General features: G+C 42.6%; 1 protein-coding gene across 1 annotated transcript in view; it reads right to left on the bottom strand.

The window, feature by feature from the left end:
- MUS81 (MUS81 structure-specific endonuclease subunit) overlaps window positions 1-24,815 on the bottom strand; it is a 123,848-nt gene that overhangs the window by 7,048 nt on the left and 91,985 nt on the right. The window contains exons 7-16 of the mRNA XM_056527520.1: window positions 24,547-24,686; window positions 21,960-22,058; window positions 20,331-20,411; window positions 16,917-17,005; window positions 13,986-14,141; window positions 12,526-12,678; window positions 8,960-9,087; window positions 8,178-8,290; window positions 4,636-4,752; window positions 2,757-2,852 (exon numbers count right to left, since the gene is read on the bottom strand). Coding sequence (XP_056383495.1) covers window positions 2,757-2,852; window positions 4,636-4,752; window positions 8,178-8,290; window positions 8,960-9,087; window positions 12,526-12,678; window positions 13,986-14,141; window positions 16,917-17,005; window positions 20,331-20,411; window positions 21,960-22,058; window positions 24,547-24,686 — 1,172 coding nt within the window. The remainder of the gene's footprint in view (window positions 1-2,756; window positions 2,853-4,635; window positions 4,753-8,177; window positions 8,291-8,959; window positions 9,088-12,525; window positions 12,679-13,985; window positions 14,142-16,916; window positions 17,006-20,330; window positions 20,412-21,959; window positions 22,059-24,546; window positions 24,687-24,815) is intronic.

Here is a 24,815-nt window from a genome sequence, read left to right on the forward strand (position 1 = left end):
ATTGATGACCTATCCTGAGAACAAGCCATCCATAAATAAGTCCCCGAAAATCCCTAAGTGCAGTACACTAAATACTTTTAACTTGAAATTAAAGATAAGACACTTCTAGTGGTTATAAGTATTCAGGGTGCTTTTTTTTTTTTTTTTTTTTTTTTTTTTTTTTTTAAATCAACTGGTGCAAGAAAGTTAAACAGAATTGTAAATGACTTCTATTAAAAAAAATCTTAATCCTTCCAGTACTTATTAGCTGATGAATACTATAGAGGAAATTATTTTCTTTTTGGAACACAGAGCTCTCTGCTGACATCACGAGCACAGTGCTCTCTGCTGCCATCTCTGTTCATTTTAAGAACTGTCCAGAGTAGGAGAAAATCCCCATAGCAAACATATGCTGCTCTGGACAGTTCCTAAAATGGACAGAGGTGTCAGCAGAGAGCACTGTGCTCATGATGTCAGCAGAGAGCACTGTGTTCCAAAAAGAAAAGAACTTCCTCTGTAGTATTAAGCAGCTAATAAGTACTGGAAGGATTAAGATTTTTTAATAGAAGTAATTTACAAATCTGTTGATTAAGCTATGCACTAAATAAATGTATATTTATTTATTTTACTTTCTTTTCTAAATACCACTATGATACGTTGTATGATATGTACCATGTTTGCTTTGGAATAAATAGCTGTAGGCCTGTTTTACACGAGTGTATTGGGTTTCCCAATCTGAGTGCCTCCAGCTGTTGCAAAACTACAACTTCAAGCATGCCCGGACAGCCATTGGCTGTCCGGGCATGCTGGAAGTTGTAGTTTTGCAACAGCTGGAGGCACCCTGGTTGGGAAACACTGTTATATACACAGTATGCTTTATGGATGCAGGAGCAGCAGGAGTCAAAGGCTGTCCGGGCATGGGAAGCAATAGTATACATCCATAAAACAGATTAAAAATATGGATGTATTATAGATGAAATAGCATTAGTATCTTATCAGTATTGCATCCGTACAGCAAACACTAATGTCGTCTTCTAGGCAGGAAATTGAAATATACTTTGTAATATGGAACACACGTGGATGCATCCATATTATAATTAGAGATGAGCGAACTTACAGTAAATTCGATTCGTCACGAACTTCTCGGCTCGGCAGTTGATATTTCCTGCATAAATTAGTTCAGCTTTCAGGTGCTCCGATGGGCTGGAAAAGGTGGATACAGTCCTAGGAGACTCTTTCCTAGGACTGTATCCACCTTTTCCAGCCCACCGGAGCACCTGAAGGCTGAACTAATTTACGCAGGAAAAGTCATCAACTGCAGAGCCGAGAAGTTCGTGATGAATCGAATTTACTGTAAGTTCGCTCATCTCTAATTATAATCCTTCTCCGTTGATTTCAGTGGTTTTTTCCATTTGCAGAACAGATAAAAGTAACACATGCTCGTATTTAAAGGGGTATTTAAAGGGGTATTCCAGGAAAAAGCTTATATATATATATATATATATATATGTACTGAAAGGATTAAGATTTTTTAATAGAAGTAATTTACAAATCTGTTTAACTTTCTGGAGCCAGTTGAGATATATATATATATATATATATATATATATATATATATATATATATATATATATATATATATATATATATATATATATATAGAGATATATAGAGATATATATATATATATATATATATATATATATATATATATATATATATCAACTGGCTCCAGAAAGTTAAACAGATTTGTAAATTACTTCTATTAAAAAATCTTAATCCTTTCAGTACTTATGAGCTTCTGAAGTTAAGGTTGTTCTTTTCTGTCTAAGTCCTCTCTGATGACACGTGTCTCGGGAAACGCTCAGTTTAGAAGCAAATCCCCATAGCAAACCTCTTCTAAACTGGGCGTTTCCCAAGACACGTGTCATCAGAGAGCACTTAGACAGAAAAGAACAACCTTAACTTCAGAAGTTCATAAGTACTGAAAGGATTAAGATTTTTTAATAGAAGTAATTTACAAATCTGTTTAAAGGAAAACTGTCACATATTTTCTCCTGCACTATCCACATGTACTGGTGGATAGTGCGGGAGACACTGATTAAAACGAGCCCTACCTTGATCTGATCCGCGCCGCCGTTCGCCCGCAATTGTAGTTTTAATCTCTGTGTATATCCGGCTGTAACTGGCAAAGGCGGTGCTTCTGCGGGCTAACGGGCACTGACGTCAGCGCCGCTCATGAATATTCATCCCTCCCTCTGGTTAGGAGCGGCGAAGAGAGGGAGAACAGAAGGGATGAATATTCATGAGCGGCGCTGACGTCAGTGCCCGTTAGCCCGCAGAAGCACCGCCTTTGCCAGTTACAGCCGGATATACACAGAGATTAAAACTACAATTGCGGGCGAACGGCGGCGCGGATCAGACCAAGGTAGGGCTCGTTTTAATCAGCGTCTCCCGCACTATCCACCAATACCGGTGGATAGTGCGGGAGAAAATATGTGACAGTTTTCCTTTAACTTTCTGGAGCCAGTTGATATATAAAGTTTTTCCTGGAATACCCCTTTAATATATGCATGTATTTATATGTGGATAGCCACGTAGATCAGCCTTAGCTCTGTCTTACATTCTACAAAAAATGGATGCAATACTGTGCAAAAATACGGTCTAAAAAAAAGCGGTCCATTTTATAGGAGGTGTTTACTTCCATTAGGTAACAATAGGTTTTAATGGGGTGATGGGAGAAAAGCAGCCAAGTAATATCGTAGTTCAGCTCTTACCGAATACATTGCCTCCAAATGGCGGGTCATTATGGTCAGGTAGGCAGCAGACTCCCGAACATCCTTGGTACGCTTGATGAAGAACCCATCTACCACCTAAAATAATAATAATAGTAATAATAATAATAATAATAATAATAAAAGATCATTTATTAGCTAATAGCGACTGTTCTTAATAGATAAGGAGTTGCTTAGTGCCAGATCCCAGAGCTGGAATCATAGAGAGTGTGGTTACCCTAGAGCAGTGTTTTCTAACCATTGTGCCTAAACCTGTTGTAAAACTACAACTCCCAGCATGCCCTGATTGCGCTAGACTCTAGAGCAATCAGGGCATGCTGGGAATTGTAGTTTTACAACAGCTTTAGGCACAATGGTTAGAAAACACTGCTCTAGGGTCACCACACTCACACTTTGGCTGTGTTTCCCAACCAGGGTGCCTCCAGCTGTTGCAAAACTAAAATTCCCAGCATGCCCTGACAGCCAAAGTGTGAGTGTGTTACTCTAGAGCGGCATTTCCCAACCAGGGTGCCTCCAGCTGTTGCAGTAGTACAACTTTCAGCATGCCCGGACAGCCTTTGGCTCCTGCTGCTCCTGCATTCATAAAGCATGTTGTGTATATAACAGTGTTTCCCAACCAGGGTGCCTCCAGCTGTTGCAAAACTAAAAATCCCAGCATGCCCTGACAGCCAAAGTGTGAGTGTGTTACTCTAGAGCGGTGTTTCCCAACCAGGGTGCCTCCAGCTGTTGCAGTACTACAACTTTCAGCATGCCCGGACAGCCTTTGGCTCCTGCATTCATAAAGAATGTTGTGTATATAACAGTGTTTCCCAACCAGGGTGCCTCCAGCTGTTGCAAAACTACAACTTCCAGCATACCCGGACAGCCAAAGGCTGTCCGGGCATGCTGGAAGTTGTAGTTTTGCAACAGCTGGAGGCACTCAGATTGGGAAACCCTGATGTATATCAATACACTTGTGCAGCAGCTGGAGGCACACTGTTTGGGAAACCCTCTTCTAGAGGCATATTACAGCTAAGTGTACTTAGCTTGTTCTACTGAAGTTAAACACAAACCATATCATTTTTTTACAATGAAACTGCTGAACCATTGCTACTAAGCCTGAGGGTCTTTATAATAACCGATATAAGATATGGATAAAATCACAAATTATACAAAAAAGATAAACCATTATCAGGCTTCACATCAGATACAATGGTCCCTGAAGTTACAATATTAATTGGTTCCAGGACGACCATTGTATGTTGAATCCATTGTATGTCGAGACCATAACTCTATGGAAACCTGGTAATTGGTTCTAAAGCCACCAAAATGTCTTCCAAAAATAGGAAAAAGTGAGGATTGAACAAAAACCAGTAGATAACTAATATAGATAAAACAAATCCTTACATATAATGGTAATAAAGATCTGCTGGGAGGTGTAATCACTATCTATATAGAGGACTGGAACTTCTTCAGGGTCCTGTACAGTACACAGTGTCCTAAAAAATAATGGAGTCGCCCTCACCTGGTGTCCAAAGGAGCAGGTAACCCTGGCACAGGTAAAGAGTACAGAACATGTAATACCTCCCTGTACTGTAGGGGGCGCTACCAGACATCAGTTAGTGCATACACTTCAGTAATACAGGTAAAGAGTACAGAATATGTAATACCTCCCTGTACTGTAGGGGGTGCTACCAGACAGCAGTCAGTGCATGCACTTCAGTAATACAGGGGTTTTGCCAGTGAAATGTCCATTCTGATTGGTCAGATCTTCCAGTCACTGACTTGTATCGCAGATCTGGACTGTCTGTAGTATTGTATGGTGAGTCATGTTACAAGTATTGTAAGTTGAGGTACCACTGTACTGTATAGTATGCATTACCTGTGTATTCACTATGGCTTGCTGCAAGGTGCTTTCAGGAATACTGAGGTGCTGTGCTGACCCATAATCCTCCACCAGATAGATTGGACGATGCAGACCGCACCTTTTCAGCCGGAACTACATCAAATTAAAACAAAACGTTAGTCAGATAAAAAGTAACCAGCCTAAACTTACTAGTTTACTCAATGGCCTGGTAGAATCAACAGACCCATAGGTTAAAGGGGTACTCCGCTGCTCAGCGTTTGGGAAAAACTGTTCCGAACGCTGGAGCCGGAAGCTTGTGACGTCATAGTCCTGCCCCCTCATGACATCACCCCCCGCCCCCTAAATGCAAGTCCCCATAGACTTGCATTTAGGGGGCGGGGGGTGATGTCATGAGGGGGCGGGACTATGACGTCACAAGCTCCCGACTCCAGCGTTCGGAACAGTTTGTTCTAAATGCTGAGCAGCGGAGTACCCCTTTAATAGCACTTCTTTAAGAACCATATAACATGTTTCTATGCAGACATGCACTACAATAGTCAATCACATTTGCGCTAGGTATTAGCGTCTCACATCTGGAAGGTTTTCTGTTCATTTTATTGGAAGTAAGAGTTACCTAGTCAAAGAGGTATTCCCAAAAAACAAGGATATGCCCTATCAGTGGGATAGGGCAGTGTTCCCCAACCAGTGTGCCTTCAGCTGTTGCGAAACTACGACTCCTAGCATGAGAGGGCGTGATGTCACAAACACAGAAGCTCCAAATGTCCGTGTTCCGGACGCCAAAGCTGCCGCCCCAGAGATAGTGGGGGTCCCCAGTGGCGGGAACCCCGTGATCAGACATCTTATCTCCTATCCTTTGGATAGCGGATAAGATGTTTTCCTGCAGAGTACCCCTTTAAGGGTTTAGTCGCACATACATTATTCTGTGCAGATTTGATGCGCAGGATTTGATGCTGCAGATTTCAATATAAACTAAAATGACTGAACACAGCTTCAAATCCTGCGCATCAAATCTGCACAGGATACTGTACGTGTGAAGGGTCAATTCACAAAGTATGTGCAGGATATGAAGCTGCAGATTTTGATGTAAACTAAATGACTAAACACAGCATCAAATTTGCAGCTTTAAAGGGGTACTCCGGTGGAAACCTTTTTTTTTTATTATTATTATTATTTTTTTTAAATCAACTGGTGCCAGAAAGTTAAACAGATTTGTAAATTATGCAAAAACACAGATAAGCAGGCACTCACCGCCGGTAAGCTGCTACGGGCTCCGAGTCCGGGATCACCACGGCATAGACGTAGACGGTAAGGGGAGCTCAGTGCCTCTGAGCGCCCCTTACCGTCTACGTCTATGCCGTGGTGATCCCGGACTCTGAGCCCGTAGCAGCTTACCAGCGGTGAGTGCCTGCTTATCTGTGTTTTTGCATATATCGATACTTTACCTTGTGCGTGCACCCCGCAGGTGCTGCTTACATATAGAAGTCCGGACGCTCCTAGCTGTTACCTCATGGTATCGTATGTTTGCTTTTTCCACCTATTTGGTTTGCTACCTGGTGTGCTCTCTCCTTCTTGGATTTTCTATGGAGATTTGTAAATTACTTCTATAAAAAAATCTTAATCCTTCCTCTGCTGAATACTACAGATGAAATTAATTTATTTTTGGAACACAGTGCTCTCTGCTGACATCTCTGTCCATTTTAGGAACTGTCCAGAGCAGCATATGTTTGCTATGGGTTATTTTCTCCTACTCTGGCAGTTCTTAAAATGGACAGAGATGTCAGCCGAGAGCACTGTGCTCTTGATGTCAGCAGAGAGCTCTGTGTTCCAAAAATAATTTCCTCTGTATTATTCAGCAGCTAATAAGTACTGAAAGGATTAAGATTTAATAGAAGTAATTTACAAATCTGTTTAACTTTCTTGCACCAGTTGATTAATAAAAAATAAAAAAAAAGTACCCCTTTAAAACCTGCACATCAAATATTACAGCAACTCCTTATCTGGACTGGTAAAATAGTAAGGCTATATTCACACTTCCGTGCAGACATTCCGGAGACTGCGCTGTCTCAGCCGTCTATGCATTCCGTGCGGAGTCTGCAGAAAGAATGAACAGGTTTATTCTTTAGCGGACACGGAATTCTGAATTTCCATGTTTCATCTGGCACAGAAATTCTGGCGTATGCATAGCGCAGAAGAATTCTGTTGAATTCAATGGGACTCTGCTGCGGTTGAATTTCCATGCAGATTTCCAAGCAAAATTCTGCACGGAAATTCCAAGGTGTCCAAAAAAGCACCTGCCAACTGCAGTTAGTTTGCTGTTGGTTTACAGTCGCCAATTCTACACTGTCCTCATACATAACCTTGCGGCTTCACCCCTCTTTATTTAGTGCTAGAGTTTATATATAGGGTATGTGTAAGCTACCGTACTACAACTAATACTGCTGGTCAGACCTTAAAGTTGCGTTGAGCGAGAATATTAAAAATGCTAATTTTTACTGTGAATATCAGCACTTCACGAATTCACGAATATTTAGAATATAGTGATATATATTCATAATGACGAATATTCGTTTTTTATGCGAATTTATGCGATTTTATGCTAATATTTATGTAAATATCGGCACTTTCAGACTGGACACTGATCCTTCCCTTCTTTTAGGTGAAAGATATCATTGCGCATGCGCATTAGGCGAATTTCATTACGAATTTTTGCATGAAAAAAAAAAAAAGAGAAAACATAGCGAATATGTGAATTTCGCAAACATAGGACGAATATTCGTCCATATATTCACAAAATATCGCAAATTCGGATATATGGCCCCTGCCGCTCATCACTACTCACAAGCGCATACATGATACAACAAATGAGCCCTTCAGTAGATAAGGGTTTTTCTAACAACTGTGTACAATCCAGAAAGAAAACAGCCTGATGACCAAACATTAAAGGGGTACTCCACTGGAAAACATTTTTTTACTAAATCAATTGGTGCCAGAAAGTTAAACAGATTTGTAAATGACTTCTATTAAAAAATCTTAATCCTTCCAGTACTTAGCTGCTGTATGCTCCACAGGAAGTTCTTTTCTTTTTGAATGTCTTTTCTGTCTGACCACAGTGCTCTCTGCTGACACCTCTGTCTATTTTAGGAACTAACCAGAGCAGGAGCAAATCCCCATAGCAAACCTCTCCTGCTCTGGACAGTTCCTGACACAGACAGAGGTGTCAGCAGAGGGCACTGTGGTCAGACAGAAAAGAAATTCAAAAAGAAAAGAACTTCCTGTGGAGCATACAGCAGCTGATAAGTACTGGAAGGATTAAGATTTTTATTATAGAAGTTATTTACAAATTTGTTTAACTTTCTGGCACCAGTGGATTTAAAAGGAAATGTTTTCCAGTGGAGTAACCCTTTAAAGTGGTAGAAATTGGTTGAAAAATATGCAGCAGCAAATATGCAGCAAATTATGGCACGTATGACCCTAAAGGTGTAATAGGGTTGTGGCTCCTCACCACTACTACTATCTGTCAAAAAAAAATTAATGGTCCATAATACATTACAGCTTGCCTTTTGTTCCCTAAACCGGCCATCTATAATACTTCCACATAAGTCGTCCATTCTCTTTCTCTCAATGACATAATCCAGCACCAGCTCCCGTGCTTGTGGAATTCGTAGCTGCCCTGAAAAAAAAAAAAAAAAGTGTAATCCATATAAACAATGGCAGATATTGCTTGACACCCCAAAAACAATACGGTCCAATATTAAAGGGGTACTCCACTGGAAAACATTTTCTTTTAAATCAACTGGTGCCGGAAAGTTAAACAGATTTGCAAATTACTTCTATTAAAAAATCCCAATCCTTCCAGTACTTATCAGCTGCTGTATGCTCCACAGGAAGTTCTTTTATTTTTGTATTTCCTTTCTATCCGACCACAGTGCTCTCTGCTGACACCTCTGTCCACGTCAGGAACTGTCCAAAGCAGGAGCGGTTTGCTATGGGGATTTGCTCTTGCTCCGGACAGTTCCTGACATGGACAGAGGTGTCAGCAGAGAGCACTGTGGTCAGACCGAAAATAAATTCAAAAAGAAAAGAACCTCATGTGGATCATACAGCAGCTGATAAGTACTGGAAGGATTGGGATTTTTTTATAGAAGTAATTTACAAATCTGTTTAACTTTCTGGCACCAGTTGATTTAAAAGAAAAATGTTTTCCAGTGGAGTGCCCCTTTAAGGCCTTTATTCAGTGTGTTTGTCACCAGCCCAAGAACGGAAACAACTTCTTTTTTGGGAACATAATATTTTCTCAGTATTTTTTCTTTTCCATTTTGAGCAGCAATATTTTACTAACCTGGCACTGGTTGCACTTTTTCTCGGGCTACCCACAGAAAGTCTCCAATGTGTAGCTTGCGTACATCAAAACTGACGCCATTGCTTTTCAGTTCGGTAACCAAGTCCTGTTTTTTATGCGCTGCACCCCTAAAAGAGTGAAAGAGGAACAATTTTTAAGGCTAGGTTCACACGGAAAAATTTCAGTGTGGAATTTCAATGCGGAATTCCACACAGAATTTTTCCCTGTGAACATAAGAGTTTGCGCAGCAGCAGAGTTCCATTGATTTCCATGGGATTCTGCTCTGCTGTTCACTTAGCCGAATTTCTGGCGTGGAAATTTAAAATTCTGGTGTCTGCAGAAAAAATATTCTTCTGTAGACTCCACATGGAAATGCATTGCCATCAAAATAAACGGTACTTTCCCTTTTAAGTAATCTAAAAGGAAGCCTTTGTGTAAAGTAGGGCACCTAGTACAGATGTAAGGGGGCAAATACACAGAATGTAAGGGTATGTTCACAAGGAAGAATGTCAGTGTGGAATTTCGCCGGAATGGTCACACAGCTTTCAGTGGGATTCTGCTGCACTGTTTGCCGAAACATCTGCTGTGGAAATCCTGACTGCGGTATCTGCAGAAAGAATAGATTTCCGAGTGGTCCTAGCGCACGCCGGTCATTCACATGTGTGGAATGTCTGTGTGTTTTTTTCAGGTGGACATTCCGCACATTTTACAAAGTGTGAACAAGGCCTTAGAGCGGCACAGAAAGCGTCTAGTGTCCTGCACCGCCCCTGCACCAGGCATAACAATGTTCCTGACCAGAGTTTCAAAACAAGGGTGCCTCCAGCTGTTGCAAGACTACAACTCCCCGGATGCCCAGACAGCCGTAGGCAGATTTTATGCCTAATCCTTTATATTTCCCTATCTTCATTGCTCTTGGATTTTCTATTTATTTTATTTCTTTTTATAAATCACTAAATGCTAGTTTTTTGGTTTTTATGATTTTGGCCACTTCGGCTGAGCACCAGAGTGGTCTCCTTCCCCCCCCCCCCCCCCCCCCCGCTTTTACTGACTAATGCACCTATCTGTTGAAGTGTTTCCCAAACATTGGACCTCCAGCTGTTGCAAAACTACAACTCCCAGCATGCCAGACAGCCAAAGACTAAGCTTGTCATTTCTTAACCTTTTCACTGCTGGCATGTTAGGGGGGCAAATGACCTGATGGATTATCACTTCTTTGCCCCTTCCCTCCTTCCTTTATAGTTTAAATACTTTTTAGCAAATACTTGTTCACCAAGGATGTTCATTCCATCTTTTTTGTACAGTTCCTTTCTATTCCAACTAGAGCTATCATGAGGTACAAAGCCAAACCCTTGTCCTTGACACAATTTACCAAGTGCAGTTCTTGTGCTTAAAAACTTTACGTTTATTCAATTACATACATCAGGGCAGGTGCAAAGGAAGTGACGCATTTCAATGAAGGACACAACTATGACCAAGGGTAGGTTCTTCAAACCTGATACACATTACTCCCTTTGCGCCTGTCCTGATGTTAGACACAAAGTTTTTAAGCACAAAAACTGCGCTGGACCCTTCACTTTTTGAGTTTCTATATACGAGGTGATGTCCGTTGCGCTGTTGAGGCGGTCTGGGTGAGTTGATGTGGACTGCTCTTTACATATAGCGATAAAAATATTCATGTAGGCAAGGAAATTTCGTTAGTGCTAACCCTTCTCCACTAGGGCCAGGTTTACACAGCTGAAAATGTGTGAAATGTCCACGGGCAGACATTCCGCACATTTGAACTTCTGCTGCACTGTGCACACGGCAAAATTCCGCCGTGTGCACAGTGCAGCATAATCCTATTGAAATCAATAGGACTCTGCTGCAGCGGAATTCCGGTGGAATTTCACAAAGACATTCCGCCGCGTAAACATACATTAACTCTACAGAAGTGTTATCAGGCGCTGTACGTTAGTGGATTTGCCATATATCAACATTATTTGCAAAAATATATCATCCAGCATTAGTCTTTACATGTTTCCCAACTTGAATGCCGTCGCCTTGTTCATTCTCTATGGGGAGAAGACTCTAAATGAAGGGGAGGCCGAATGTGTGATCCACCGCGTCATCCTTAAAGGGGTACTCTGCCCCCAAACATAAAGGAAAGGGGATAAAATGTCTGATCGAGGGGGTCCCGCCAAAGGGAACCCCCGCGATCTCTCCTGCAGCAACCCCTGTCATCTTCTGCACGGAGCGAACTTCGCTATGTGCCCAATGATAGGCGATACAGGGACTGGAGGATTGTGACCTCATGGCCACGCCCCCTTATGACGTCACACCCAACCCTCTCAATGCAAGTCTATGGGAGGGGGTGTGACATCACGAGGGGCAGGGCGCTGCTGTGATGTCACAATCCTCCGACCCCTGTATTGCCAGTCATCAGGCACGGAGCAAAGTTCGCTCTGTGCACAAGATGACAGTGGGTACTGCAGGAGAGATCACGGGGGTCCCCAGTTGCGGGACCCCCACAACCAGACATCTTATACCCTATCATTCGGATAGGGGATAAGATGTCTGGGGAGGAGTACCCCTTTAAGGGAGATTCAGGTCCCCGCTCGAGAACGCTAGAGGAAAGTCCAGGCAAGTATCTTTGCCAGTTGTAAAAATCCCTTTAATGCAACTATACAGTGGTCCCTCAACATACAATGGTAATACGTTACAGACGGACCATCGTTTGTTGAAACCATCGCATGTTGAGGGATCCGTGCAATGTAAAGTATAGGACAGTGGTCTACAACCTGCAGATGTTGCAAAACTACAACACCCAGCATGCCCGGACCAACGGCTGTCCGGGCATGCTGGGTGTTGTAGTTTTGCAACATCTGGAGGTCCGCAGGTTGTAGACCACTGTTAGAGGAAGTTGTACTCACCTGTCCTCACCGCTCGTCACCGCTGCCCGGGATGTCGCCGTCCATCGCTGTCGCCGCGTCCCCGGGGTGTCCCCGATGCTCCGGCAAAGCCTCTGCTTCCCCGCATCTGCGCTCTCCGTCGCCGCCATCACGTCGCTACGCACGCCGCTCCTATTGGATGACGGGACGGCGTGCGCTGCGACGTGATGACGTTGGAGGAGAGCGCCGACGATGCAGGGGAGCCCGAAGAGGACGCACCGGAGCCCCGAGGACAGGTAAGTGATCGTCAGCGGACCACACGGGGCACCGTAAACAGCTATCCGGTGGCAGCTGAAGCTGTCTGCGCTGCCGGATAGTCGTTTATGCGATGGCCCCGACATACAAAAGCTTCGTATGTTGATGCTGCCTCTGAGAGGCCATCGTATGTTGATGCTGCCTCTGAGAGGCCATCGTATGTTGATGCTGCCTCTGAGAGGCCATCGTATGTTGATGCTGCCTCTGAGAGGCCATCGCGTGTTGAAATTATCGTATGTCGGAGCCATCGTAGGTCGAGGGGTCACTGTTATTAAATGAAATCCTGTTTCCAGATAGATCCAGATAAATAGAGTCATAGAAGCTTATCATTATAACATAACACAAAGCAAACATACATGGCAAAAAATGTTCTCAAGGCCTTACCCTGTGGTTTCGATGAAGTCAACACAAAGTATCACATTGAAGTGGCCTGGGCGCAGAGTGAAATCCGGCACGTGGTTATACGAGCTGGCTACGGGATCTTGCCTATTGTTGACCGATAGAAGGGGCCGGCTAACAGGTTTATGTGAGGGGCCTCTGCAAGTAGAAGAAAGTTCTCAGAAGTCTTGGTACACAGAAGAGGGAAACACATTAGGCGGTAACTAACTACAGGCTACAATCTGTAGCATGTTTACCAAATTCAAGACAATAAAAGAGGAACACATTTATAGATGGACTATACCTTGATATCCATGACCAGAATAGAATTTATATTGCTGAAATGTCACCCCCCCCAAACCAAAGGTGCAATAAGATGGAACTCTACATGACTCCACTCACATACCTGAGTGGTCTAGTCCGGATCGAAGACCACATGTAGTAAAGTCAGTGTGTGCTGATCCTATAACAATTGTAGGATTCATTGACTTTACTATATGGAGGTCTTAGACCCAGGCTAGACCACAATATAAAGTATGTGGTTTGCTGTATGGCCAAACATTCTGTACAAAAAAAAAATTAATAGGGGGTTGGTGGAAATTGTGCCAGAATTCTCCCATACTTGCGATAGTTAATCAGCCCCAGTGTCTGTGCAAAACTGAGTGATGAGTCTCCCATAGCAGTGTATAGGGTGCATCACTTAAAGGGGTTTTCCAGGATCTTTTTTTTTATTTGACTATGCTACAGGGGCTGTAAAGTTAGTGTAGTTCATAATATAGTGTCTGTACCTGTGTGTGACGGTTTTCTCACAATTCTTCTGTGATTTTCACCCCATTATTTATATTCAACAGCATACAAAATGACTGTTGTCTCAGACTTTTCCCAGGTTGCAATGCGGCCAAGACCTGACTCACTAGTCAGCTGATGACAGGAAGCCTGTCTGCTTCAATGGGTGGAGGGATCGCTTGGTGGGAGAGAGATCAATCTGCAACTAATGCAACAGCTGTAGGCACCCTGATTGAAAACCACAGGTCTTTTGAATGGATGCAGCTCATTTATGTTTCAATGAGTGGGAGGAAGGAAAATGGAATTATGGGATTTGTAGGCAAAAAAAAAAAAAAACTCAAACAGGAAATACTAGTTCACAAAAAGCTAGCTACAGTGTTATGGTAATCTCACAACATAGCCATTTAACCCCAAGACAAGCGCAGATCCTTCCTAAGCATGTCCATTACTGTCTGCCAGGTACGTACTAAAATCACCTTATAGTGGGGAACCCCTTTAAGCCGGCTGAGCAGGGAGCAGCCACCAGGACCCATCCCAAGGACTAGTTAACCAGGTCCCGGCTGCATTTTTAAACTATGATTACTCTGAAGCATCACAGAGTAATCCATAGTGTCCTAGGTTTGGGCAGCATAAAACTGGTGACATTTTTTTTTATTTTTTACTTTTGCAGTTTCACTTACAATACATTTTGGATATTTTCTGTACAGTGTAGCGCATCCTGATCCTCTTCATCTTCCTCAGATGCTGTAATACATTCTTTACTGACACTATCAAGCACTTTTTCAGCACCTTCCAATCTCTGTGCAAGCTGAAGCCCTTTGTCTGTAAGAGAATATCTGCCCAAAACATATACAGGGTGTTAGAAGGCAGGACACTTGCAACCTATTACAATAGTTTTACATACAGCCCTTTCTAGATCAAAACCTAGTAAGGAAAAAGGGGGAGAAAAAGATAAAAAAATAAAATAAAAAAAGAAGACAGCGCCTCGTGTATTACCAAAGGTACCGGTGTCAACAGGGACAGGGTAAGATCGGCTCTTCACCTGATAGGAGAAGAATATGCGCATATCACCCCAATGGGGTACTGTTGATCACCTGGAGACGAACTGCTGAGCCCAAGGTGAAATGGGAAAGAAGGGAGTTTCTCCCATACAGGATATAGAGAATGTTGCGGAAAAATACCCTTTGCGGGTGCTGTTCCTGGTCCCAGTAAATTCAAGCAAGATGCTGAAGTATGGTTCAAGTGCTGCAGAGCGCTATGTTTATTTATATATTAAAACCAATGACGCATTTCGGAGGCACAGACCTCCTTCCTCAGATTGCCAATTTGAGGAAGGTCTTCTGTCCCTCCGAAACGCGTAATTGGTTTGAATATATAAACAAACATAGCGCTCTGCAGCACTTGTAAATTCAAGCAAGATGCTGAAGTATGGTTCATGTGCTGCAGAGCGTTATGTTTATTTATATATATATTCAAACCAATGACGCGTTTCGGAGGGACAGACCTCCTTCCTCAGATTGCCAATCTGAGGAAGGAGGTCTGTGCCTCCGAAACGCATCATTGGTTTTAATAATTAAATAAAAAATAGTGCTCTGCAGCACTTGAACCATACTTCAGCATCTTGCTTGAATTTACTGGAACCAGGAACAGCGCCCACAAAAGGTATTTTTCCTGCAACATTCACTACTTTCTAGATCAAGTCAAGCACATTTTGTATAATAAATATAAAGATGATTTTCAGTGAACAGAGACACAAGCTACGCAGTTATGTTTTATGCAGAGATGGCTCTATTAGAACTATGCTATGCACAAAGCCATAATAGCGTCCCCCATTCTAATACATACGTTCTTTACAGTTCCTATGAATGCCTCTGATTTCATATATCTCCATACACAGGTGTTAATTGTCTAATATTAATTTAACAATGAATATAACCAGTGTTTTCCAACAAGAGTGCCTCCAGCTGTGGCAAAACTACAACTCCCAGCATGCCCGGACAGCCTTCGGCTGTCCGGGCATGCTGGGAGTTGTAGTTTTGCAACAGCTGGAGGCACCCTGGTTGAGAAACACTGAATATAACAGCAGAATTGGACCAGTGTGGTATAAAAATGACCAGTGACTGTCTGCTGCTGACGATAGACAACAATCTTCATTATTTTATATGGACTAATTATTATAAATGGGGTCTGTAATCCTTTATAAGTCTATGGAGCAGACTTATCCGTTTGCTACAGTGCAATGCATACCTATGTATAGCATACATGTGAAGCATGCCCAGTCTGTGAACGTATTGAGCAATGGCGATTACAAGGATAAGAAGGACTCATGGAACAGTAACGTTTGGCCGCACAGGTAGTAGGAGAGCCTGACGTCATTGCAAATAAAAGCCGCCTTACATACACACAGGATTCTAGATAGGTCAGGTGATGCCCGTGATTGCAACCAGCAATGGGTGGAAAGTCCTCATAACAAGTGTTTTCTTAAATGGGTACTCCCCTGGAAAACATTTATTTATTTATTTTTAAATCGACTGGTGCCAGAAAGATAAAGGGGTTATCCAGGAAAAAAAAACTGATTATATATATATATATATATATATATATATATATACATACATACATACACACACACACACATAAATCTGTTTAACTTTCTGGAGCCAGTTGTGAGAGATTTATTATACATATACACATATATACCTCAACTGGCTCAAGAAAGTTAAACAGATTTGTAAATTACTTGTATTAATAAATCTTACTCCTTTCAGTACTTATGAGCTGCTGAAGTTGAGTTGTTCTTTTCTGTCTAAGTGCTCTCTGATGACACCTGTCTCAGGAACAGTCCAGAGTAGAAACAAATCCCCATAGCGAACCTCTTCTACTCTGTGCAGTTCCCGAGACAGAGGAAGACAGAAAGAGATGTCAGCAGAGAGCACTGTTGCCAGACACAAAAGAACAACTCAACTTCAGCAGCTGATAATTATTGGAAGGATTAAGATTTTTTAATAGAAGTAATTTACAAAATCTGTTTAACTTTCTGGAGCCAGTTGATATAGAAACATAAAATAAAAAGTTTTTACCTGGAATACCCCTTTAAACAGATTTGTAAATCACTTTTATTTTACAATCTTAATCCTTCCAGTACTTATCAGCTGCTACATGCTCCACAGGAAGTTATTTTCTTTTTGAATTTCCTCTTTGTCTGACCACAGTTCTCTCTGCTGACTCCTCTGTCCATTTTAGGAACTGTCCAGAGCAGGAGAGGTTTGCTATGGGGATTTGCTCCTACTCTGGACAGTTCCTAAAATGGACAGAGGTGTCAGCAGAGAGCAGTGTGCTCAGTCAGAAAAGAAATTCAAAAAGAAAAGAGCTTCCTCCGGGACATACAGCAGCTGATAAGTACTGGAAGATTTTTAAATAGTAGGGATTTACAAATCTGTTTAACTTTCCGGCACCAGTTGATTTAAAAAAAGAAAATTTTTCCAGGGGAGTACCCCTTTAAGGTCGTACGGTAAACAACAAGTCACAGTCCTCTCCAGCTTTGACACCTTTTTCAATGCAGTTAGTGTTGGGACTTGCAGTAGGAATATATGAAAGGCTGGCTGTGTTACCTGGCCGGGCTGTGAGTTTTGATGACCAATTCCTTCTGAATTAATGTGCTCACAGAAGACCAGGCTGTGTATTTATTGCTGGGGTCGGTCTGTAGGAAAAGACAGATGAAGAGAGCTTTTAGTTACAGGTCTCTTTAATATGATGGAAACGATGCATACGGACCTGGCCAAACGCCAATAAATACAGGAATGTAAACAAAGTAGAATAAAATGGCCAAACACACAATCTCCCATTGAAGACCTATGTATGAACAAACACAAAATAAAACAGACGTTACCATTGTGTTCTAGGGCCCTGTACTTAAGCACTACATAAAGAAGAGGAAAAGAAGTGAAGTTTTGGAATACAGGGAAGCTTAGTAGCAACTAGAGATGAGCGAACTTACAGTAAATTCAATTCGCCACAAACTTCTCGGCTCGGCGGTTGATGACTTTTCCTGCATAAATTAGTTCAGCTTTCCGGTGCTCCCGTGGGCTGGAAAAGGTGGATACATTCCTAGGAGACTCTTTCCTAGGAATGTATCCACCTTTTCCAGCCCACTGGAGCACCGGAAAGCTGAACTAATTTATGCAGGATAAAGTCATCAACTGCCGAGCCGAGAAGTTTGTGACGAATCGAATTTACTGTAAGTTCGCTCATCTCTAGTAGCAACCAGCGGAGGAACAGGGGCGTTAATTAAAATTTGTAATAATAGCAAGAACTGCATTAAAGGGGTTCTCCACCATAAGGTGACTTTAGTACTTACCTCCCAGATAGTAATGGACATGCTTAGGAAGGATCTGTGCTTGTCTTGGGGCTAAATGTCTATGTTGTGAGATTACTATAACACTGTGGCTATCTTTGTGAAATGGCTATTTCCTGTTGGAGTTCGTTCCCTTAAACTACAAGTCCCATGATTCCTTGTTTGTAAGTGTGAGGTCACTTTTCTCTCTCCAACACATCAGCCCACCCCCCCACCTATTGAAACACACCTGTGATCCCTTCAATGCATTAGACCAGTGTTTCTAACCAGGGTGCCTCCAGCTGTTGCTAAACTACAATTTTTGCAGAATGATCTCCCTCCCACTCAGCGGTCGCTCCACCCATTGAAGCAGAGACAGGCTCCCTCTGAACACCTGACTAGTGATGTAATGTCTCGGGCCGCCATGCAACCTGGGAAAACTTGAGACGACACCCATTTGGTATTTTGTTAAAAATAAACACTGGAGCAAAAATCACAGAAGAATTGCGACACCACCATCACACACAGGTACAGGTTATGTTTACCCTCTGAGGAAGAAATTATCAGTCTATAGTTTTATTAGTAGAATTATTTGAACAGTAAGAGGAAAAAAAAAAAAAAACACATTTCAAATAAGTTATGAATTAATCCGCATTTTATTATTTAGTATTTGATCCCCTGTCAATCAGCAAGATTTCTGATTTCTGTGTGTTTTTTATACAAGTAATGAGCTTCGGAGCACTCTCTAGATTCACATGTGGTTATTTTGGTCAGTATTTTAAGGGTATGTTCACACTACGGATTTGTAGCTGTATCTCCGCTCGCGGAATTCAGCAAGGATGAACATGTTCTTTCTTTGCGCGAAACAATTTCAGTGGCGGAATGGTCTGCTGCTGAAATTCCGCAGCGTGAACGGGTCTCGCCGAAGACCCATTCACACAGATGCTAACGTTCACTGTGCGGAATTTCATTCGCGTAATTATGCGGGAATTCCGCCGTGTGAACGTACCCTTAAAGGGATACTCCGGCGCTAAGACATCTTATCCCCTATCCAAAGGATAGGGGATAAGATGCCTGATCACGGGGGTCCCGCTGCTGGGGACCCCCGTGATCTTTCACGCCGCACCCAGTTACCATCAGCCCTCGGAGCAGGTTTGCTCCGGGTCTGATGACTGGCGATCCGCCCCCTCAATGCAAGCCTATGGGAGGGGACTGTGAACGCCAGTCATGGTAACGGGATGCTGCGTGAAAGATTACGGGGATCCCCAGCGGCGGGATCCCCGCGATCAGGCATCTTATCCCCTATCCTTTGGATAAGGGATAAGATGTCTTGGTGCCGGAGTACCCCTTTAAGCCAAAACCAGGAGTTTAAAGGAAAGACCTGTTTTGGACCCACTTCTGGTTTTGGCTGTAAATACTGACCAAAAACACTCTATATGAACTTAAAACATGAGTCATAAAACACTTTGTTTTTATCTTTATTTATCTTTATTCACATTATGATTGGTGATTACATTCCAAATATGCACTTACTATGCCAGTGTTTCCCAACCAGGGGGCCTCCAGCTGTTGCAAAACTACAACTCCCAGCATGCCCGGACAGCCAACGGCTGTCCGGGCATGCTGGGAGTTGTAGTTTTGCAACAGCTGGAGCTCCACAGTATCGCCTTAGGTGCTATTTGTACTTAAATAAATAATTAATAAAAATAAATAATGAAAAAGTTTACACAAAGTTTTGACGACCCCTTACAATTTGGAATCACGTGACCCGTCTTCTTAAAATCCAGCTGAAGGCTGTCCAGGCATGCAGGGAGTTGTAGTTTTGCAACAGCTGTAGGCACCTTAATCAGGAAACATTGTACTATGCAATAGGGCATCTACTAGGTTGGTATAATTTTTTTTGCTGCCAACTTTCCAATACAATTGGCCACAGCAAAAAATAAAAAGCAACAAACATAATATGTTAAAGGGTAACTCTCATTAAAACTAATTTTTGCTATTGCACTCCTTATGGTAAATGAAAAATATTTCTAATTTACTTTGTTTTAAAAAAAAATGAAGTTTTCTATGTTTAATTTGTGCTTAAAAAAGCTCAAGAGCACATTTTCCCCCAACTCATACACAGACTTTGGACCAAAGTCCGAACACAGGAAGTGCAGCCTGGAGTGCTGAGGGGGGGGTGTGTCCAGCCTCATCCAATCATAGCTCCTCTCACACATAACTGCCATATGCTGTTGGCTGGACCCCCCCCCCCCCCCCACCTCAGCACTCCAGGCTGTACTTTCTGTGTTCGGACTTTGGTCCAAAATCTGTGTATGAGTTGGGGGAAAATATGCTCTTGAGCTTTTTTAAGCACAAATTAAACATAGAAAACTTCATTTTTTTTAAACAAAGTATATTAGAAATATTTTTCATTTACCATAAGGAGTGCAATAGCAAAAATTTGTTTTAAAGAGAATGCCCATTTAAGTGTATATGAGATTTTCCTGCCACATACAGGGCACCTGTTTACTTCTCAATAGAGAAGACTATGCAGGCAATAAAGATGTCTATGTAGGGTCATCTATGGCTCAAAGTGAGGGATTTTTTTTTCCCCAGCAGATTTTTATGGGCATAAAATAATTTTTTTTTATACCATCGTGTTGCATGTCCCACCGACTCATCATATAGTCACATAGACTCAATGTCTTACCAGAGTGAATGACTTGTCGCACAGAGGTTGAGCTTCTCTCTGCAGTTCTGACTTGGTCATGTAGCCTTTGGAATTCGGATTCTTTGAAAATAAATAAATAAAATAATAAAATAAATTAATTTTTTTACATAAAATATATAACAAAATTAAACATTTGTAATGTATTTTCTCAGGAGGCTTAAGAGACCTGGGCTCATACCTATAGTGTATTTTATTTAAATTACTACCTCTATTTGACACGCACATTCCCGAACAACACAACATCACTTATTCTGCATTTTTTTTTTAAAACACCCTTGAAAAAAAAAAATAATAATAATAATTCCCAATGAAAACAATGGTCATCTGTTTGCTGGCGTTTTTTCCAGCACATTTTGTGTGTAAGGCTGGGTTCACACTACGTTTTGAACTTTCGGTTCCCGTACCCGGCTGGGAGGAGGGGGGGGGGGCTTAATCGTGGCGCCCGCACTCAGCCGTATAGGGGAACCATATTTAATGCAAGTCTATGAGCCGACCGGAGTGAACCGCAGCCTCCGGTCGGCTGCCTTTTCGTCCGTATGCGGTTTCCCGACCGTAGGCAAAAACGCGGTCGACAACGTTTTTTGCCTGCGGTCAGGAAACCGCATACGGCCGAAAAGGTAGCTGACCGGAGGCTGCGGTTCATTCCGGTCGGCTCATAGACATACATTGAATACGGTTCCCAAATACGGCTGAGTGCGGGTGCCGCAAATTAAGCCCCGCCCCCTTCCTCCCAGGCGTATACGTGAACCGAAAGTTCAAAACGTAGTGTGAACCCAAACTAATACATGCCAAAATATATAAAAATAAATAAATAAATGAATAAATAAATAAAAACTGTGTGAGCTTAGCCTTCATGTCCGTAGCTCCATAACATTTTAAACAATACAAAAAAAATAAGAAAGAAGTTAAAATGTAGATCGCATGTAGATCGCCACAAAAAGCGTGTTATATCATCACTGTATTATACAACATGCTTTTTGTGGCGATCTACATGCATGCTTCTGCCCAATAAGTATTTCAATCAAAATGTATTCTCTTCACTCTTGGAGTATTTTTTTGGGGGGGGGGGGGGGGGGGGGGTCAGTAGCATTTTTTTTTTACGGATTGTAGCATGCTCCATTTTAATTTACATTATTTTTTTCCATAGGCGAAAACAAAGTTAAATTAATACTGTAGTGCAAAATAACTTATCCCCTAAGCAATCTCCTGTATGGGGTTCCGGCAGTCGGCAGTAAGGGGGCGTATCTGTCCCCAGCATGATGCGGCGGCCAACACGCCCCTCCATGTATCCCATAGAGATACATGGAGAGGGGGTGTCAGCCACCGGGTCATGCGGGGACGAATTGCTCTCTTCATGCAGGCTGCCTGGGCGGCGTACAGGAGATCGCGGGGGGTCCCAGCTGTCAGACCCCCCCCACAATCTAAATTATCCCCTATTCTTTGGATAGGGGATAAGTTATTTTTCCCAACAGTTCTCCTTTAAAAAAATGAATGTGTGAATTTACAAACACACCAAAAACAAAAAAATTCATGAAATCCAAGTTAGAATTTTTATTTTTAAAATGGGACTTGTTTTTGCAAAACCATGAAGACCTGCATATTGCTTACCTTGCTCTCCTTGTAGAGGGTGATCAGCACTGCGTAGCCTCCTGATCTCTTCTGTGGAACATACTCCCGCTGCTTTTTTCCATCAGTCTTTTTCTTTTTCTACCACAACAAAAAGAAAAAACTAAGAAAAAAAAAAATCAACATAAATCCTGAACTACCAGGAAGATATAAGGAGACCATGGAACTTTGGAGAGACCGGGAATTGGCGTGATGCTGATCGGGGAGAAGTCGATGACGGTGCGTACATCAAGATAAAATTCCTTTAATGGTTAAGGTGCAACGCGTTTCACTGCGCAGTGAAACGCGTTGCACCTTAACCATTAAAGGAATTTTATCTTGATGTACGCACCGTCATTGACTTCTCCCCGATCAGTGCCACGAAAATTCCTGGTCTCGTCGAAGTTCCATGGTCTCCTTAATCTTCACGGGAAGGCTGCAGATGGGTCCATGAATATTTTGTCATTCATTACGTGCTGTCCATTGTTGTGTATGCCGGTACACAACCGGAGCGGGTAAGCGGCCATTGTGCCCCCCTCTGTAAAATTACCATCCAGCACGTGTGATTCTCCACAGGGAGCGCCTTTTTGTTGCTTTTATATTTCAGGAAGATATATGGGCAGGTGACCCAGCCAGAAGTAAGAGGCCCTGTATATACTACGTATAGGAAAAGAAACCAGGTGGCATCGGCTGACAATATCTTTCGAATATCAATTTCTTTGTTTGCTGTCATTGACTAGAGAAGTTGATGACCTTTACAATGTTCAAATATTCCATTTCTATATAGAAAATGCTTAAAAATTGCAGCAATATTCCGATTACATTAGGATTTTACCCTCAGATCTCACCCTCTGCATTAAAAGCTACTTTATCTCTAGCGCTTCACCAAGGCATATCAGACAAAATAAAACAAGAAACAATGTAGTCAAGGATGCAGTTATTTTCTTTCATGTGTATGAGCATGGCTTACCTTGATGGATCCTAAATACACTGCTCAAAAAAATAAAGGGAACACTTACACAACACAATGTAACGCCAAGTCAATGACACTTCTGTGAAATCACACCGTCCACTCAGGAAGCAACACTGATTGACAATCAATTTCACATGCTGTTGTGTAAATGGAACAGACAACAGGTGGAAATTATAGGCAATTAGCATGACACCCCCAATAAAGGAGTGGTTCTACACAGACCACTTCTCAGTTCCTATGCTTCCTGGCTGATGTTTTGGTCACTTTTGAATGCTGGCGGTGCTTTCACTCTAGTGGTAGCATACAACCCACACGAGTAACTCAGGTAGTGCTGCTTCTTGTGGCAAGAAGGTTTGCTGTGTCTGTCAGCGTAGTGTCCAGAGCATGGAGGCACTACCAGAAGACAGGCCAGTACATCAGGAGACATGGAGGAGGCCGTGGGAGGGCAACAACCCAGCAGCAGGACCACTACCTCCACCTTTGTGCAAGGAGGAGCACTGCCAGAGTCCTGCAAAATTACCTCCAGCAGGCCACAAATGTGCATGTGTCCACTCAAATGGTCAGAAACAAACTCAACGAGGGTGGTATAAGGGCCCGATGTCCACAGGTGGGGGTTGTGCTTACAGCCCAACACCGTGCAGGACGTTTGGCATTTCCAAGAGAACACCAAAATTGGCAAATTCACCACTGGCGCCCTGTGCTCTTCACAGATGAAAGCAGGTTAACACTGAACACATGTGACAGACGTGACAGAGTCTGGAGATGCCGTGGAGAACGTTCTGCTGCCTGTAACATCCTCCAGCATGACCGGTTTGGCGGTGGGACAATAATGGTGTGGGGTGACATTTCTTTGGGGGGCCGCACAGCCCTCCATGTGCTTGCCAGAGGTAGCCTGACTGCCATTAGGTACCGAGATGAGATCCTCAGATCCCTTGTGAGACCATATGCTGGTGCGGTTGGCCCTGGGTTCCTCCTAATGCAAGACAATGCTAGACCTCATGTGGCTGGAGTGTGTCAGCAGTTCCTACAAGAGGAAGGCATTGATCCTATGGACTGGACTGCCCATTCCCCAGACCTGAATCCGATTGAGCACTAATGCCACGTTGCACCACAGACTGTCCAGGAGTTGGTGGATGCTTTAGTCCAGGTCTGGGAGGACATCCATCAGGTGACCATCCTCCACCTCATCAGGATCATGCCCAGGCATTGTAGGGAGGTCATACGGGCACGTGGAGGCCACACACACTACTGAGCCTCATTGTGACTTGTTTTAAGGACATTACATAAAGTTGGATCAGCCTGTAGTGGGGTTTTCCACTGTGATTTTGAGTGTGACTCCATATCCAGACCTCCGTGGGTTGATAAATTTGATTTCCATTTTTGTGTGATTTTGTGGTTAGCACATTCAACAATGTAAAGAAGAAAGTAATTCATTCGATTCATTAGTTTATTCATTCAGATCTAGGATGTGTTATCTTAGTGTTCCCTTTATTTTTTTGAGCAGTGTAATTCATCTCCATGTTAGGCTGTTGGCTGTCTGGGCATGCTAGGAGTGGAGGCACCCTGGTTTGGAAACACTGTTGGCGAATGCTATCACATCCTGGAAGGAGCACTTACTGTAGGGGACGGTCCCTCGTGGTCACTGTCAGGCAGGTTAGCTTCAGCGGCAGATGAGGTAGGAAGAGGGGACAAGGCTCTCGGCTGGTTTTTGTTGTTATTACGGCTCCTGGGCACAGAATGAATTGGAGCATTGGGTCCTGTGAACAGAAGAGGAAGATAGGTCACTGAGCTGGACAAGTTAGCTAGAATGTGTCTAATAACCATAAATATTTAAAAAAAAAAAAAAAAAAAAAAAAAAAAATTATATATATATATATATATATATA

This window comes from Hyla sarda, chromosome 6 (assembly GCF_029499605.1).
Source record: "Hyla sarda isolate aHylSar1 chromosome 6, aHylSar1.hap1, whole genome shotgun sequence".
NCBI lineage: Eukaryota > Metazoa > Chordata > Amphibia > Anura > Hylidae > Hyla > Hyla sarda.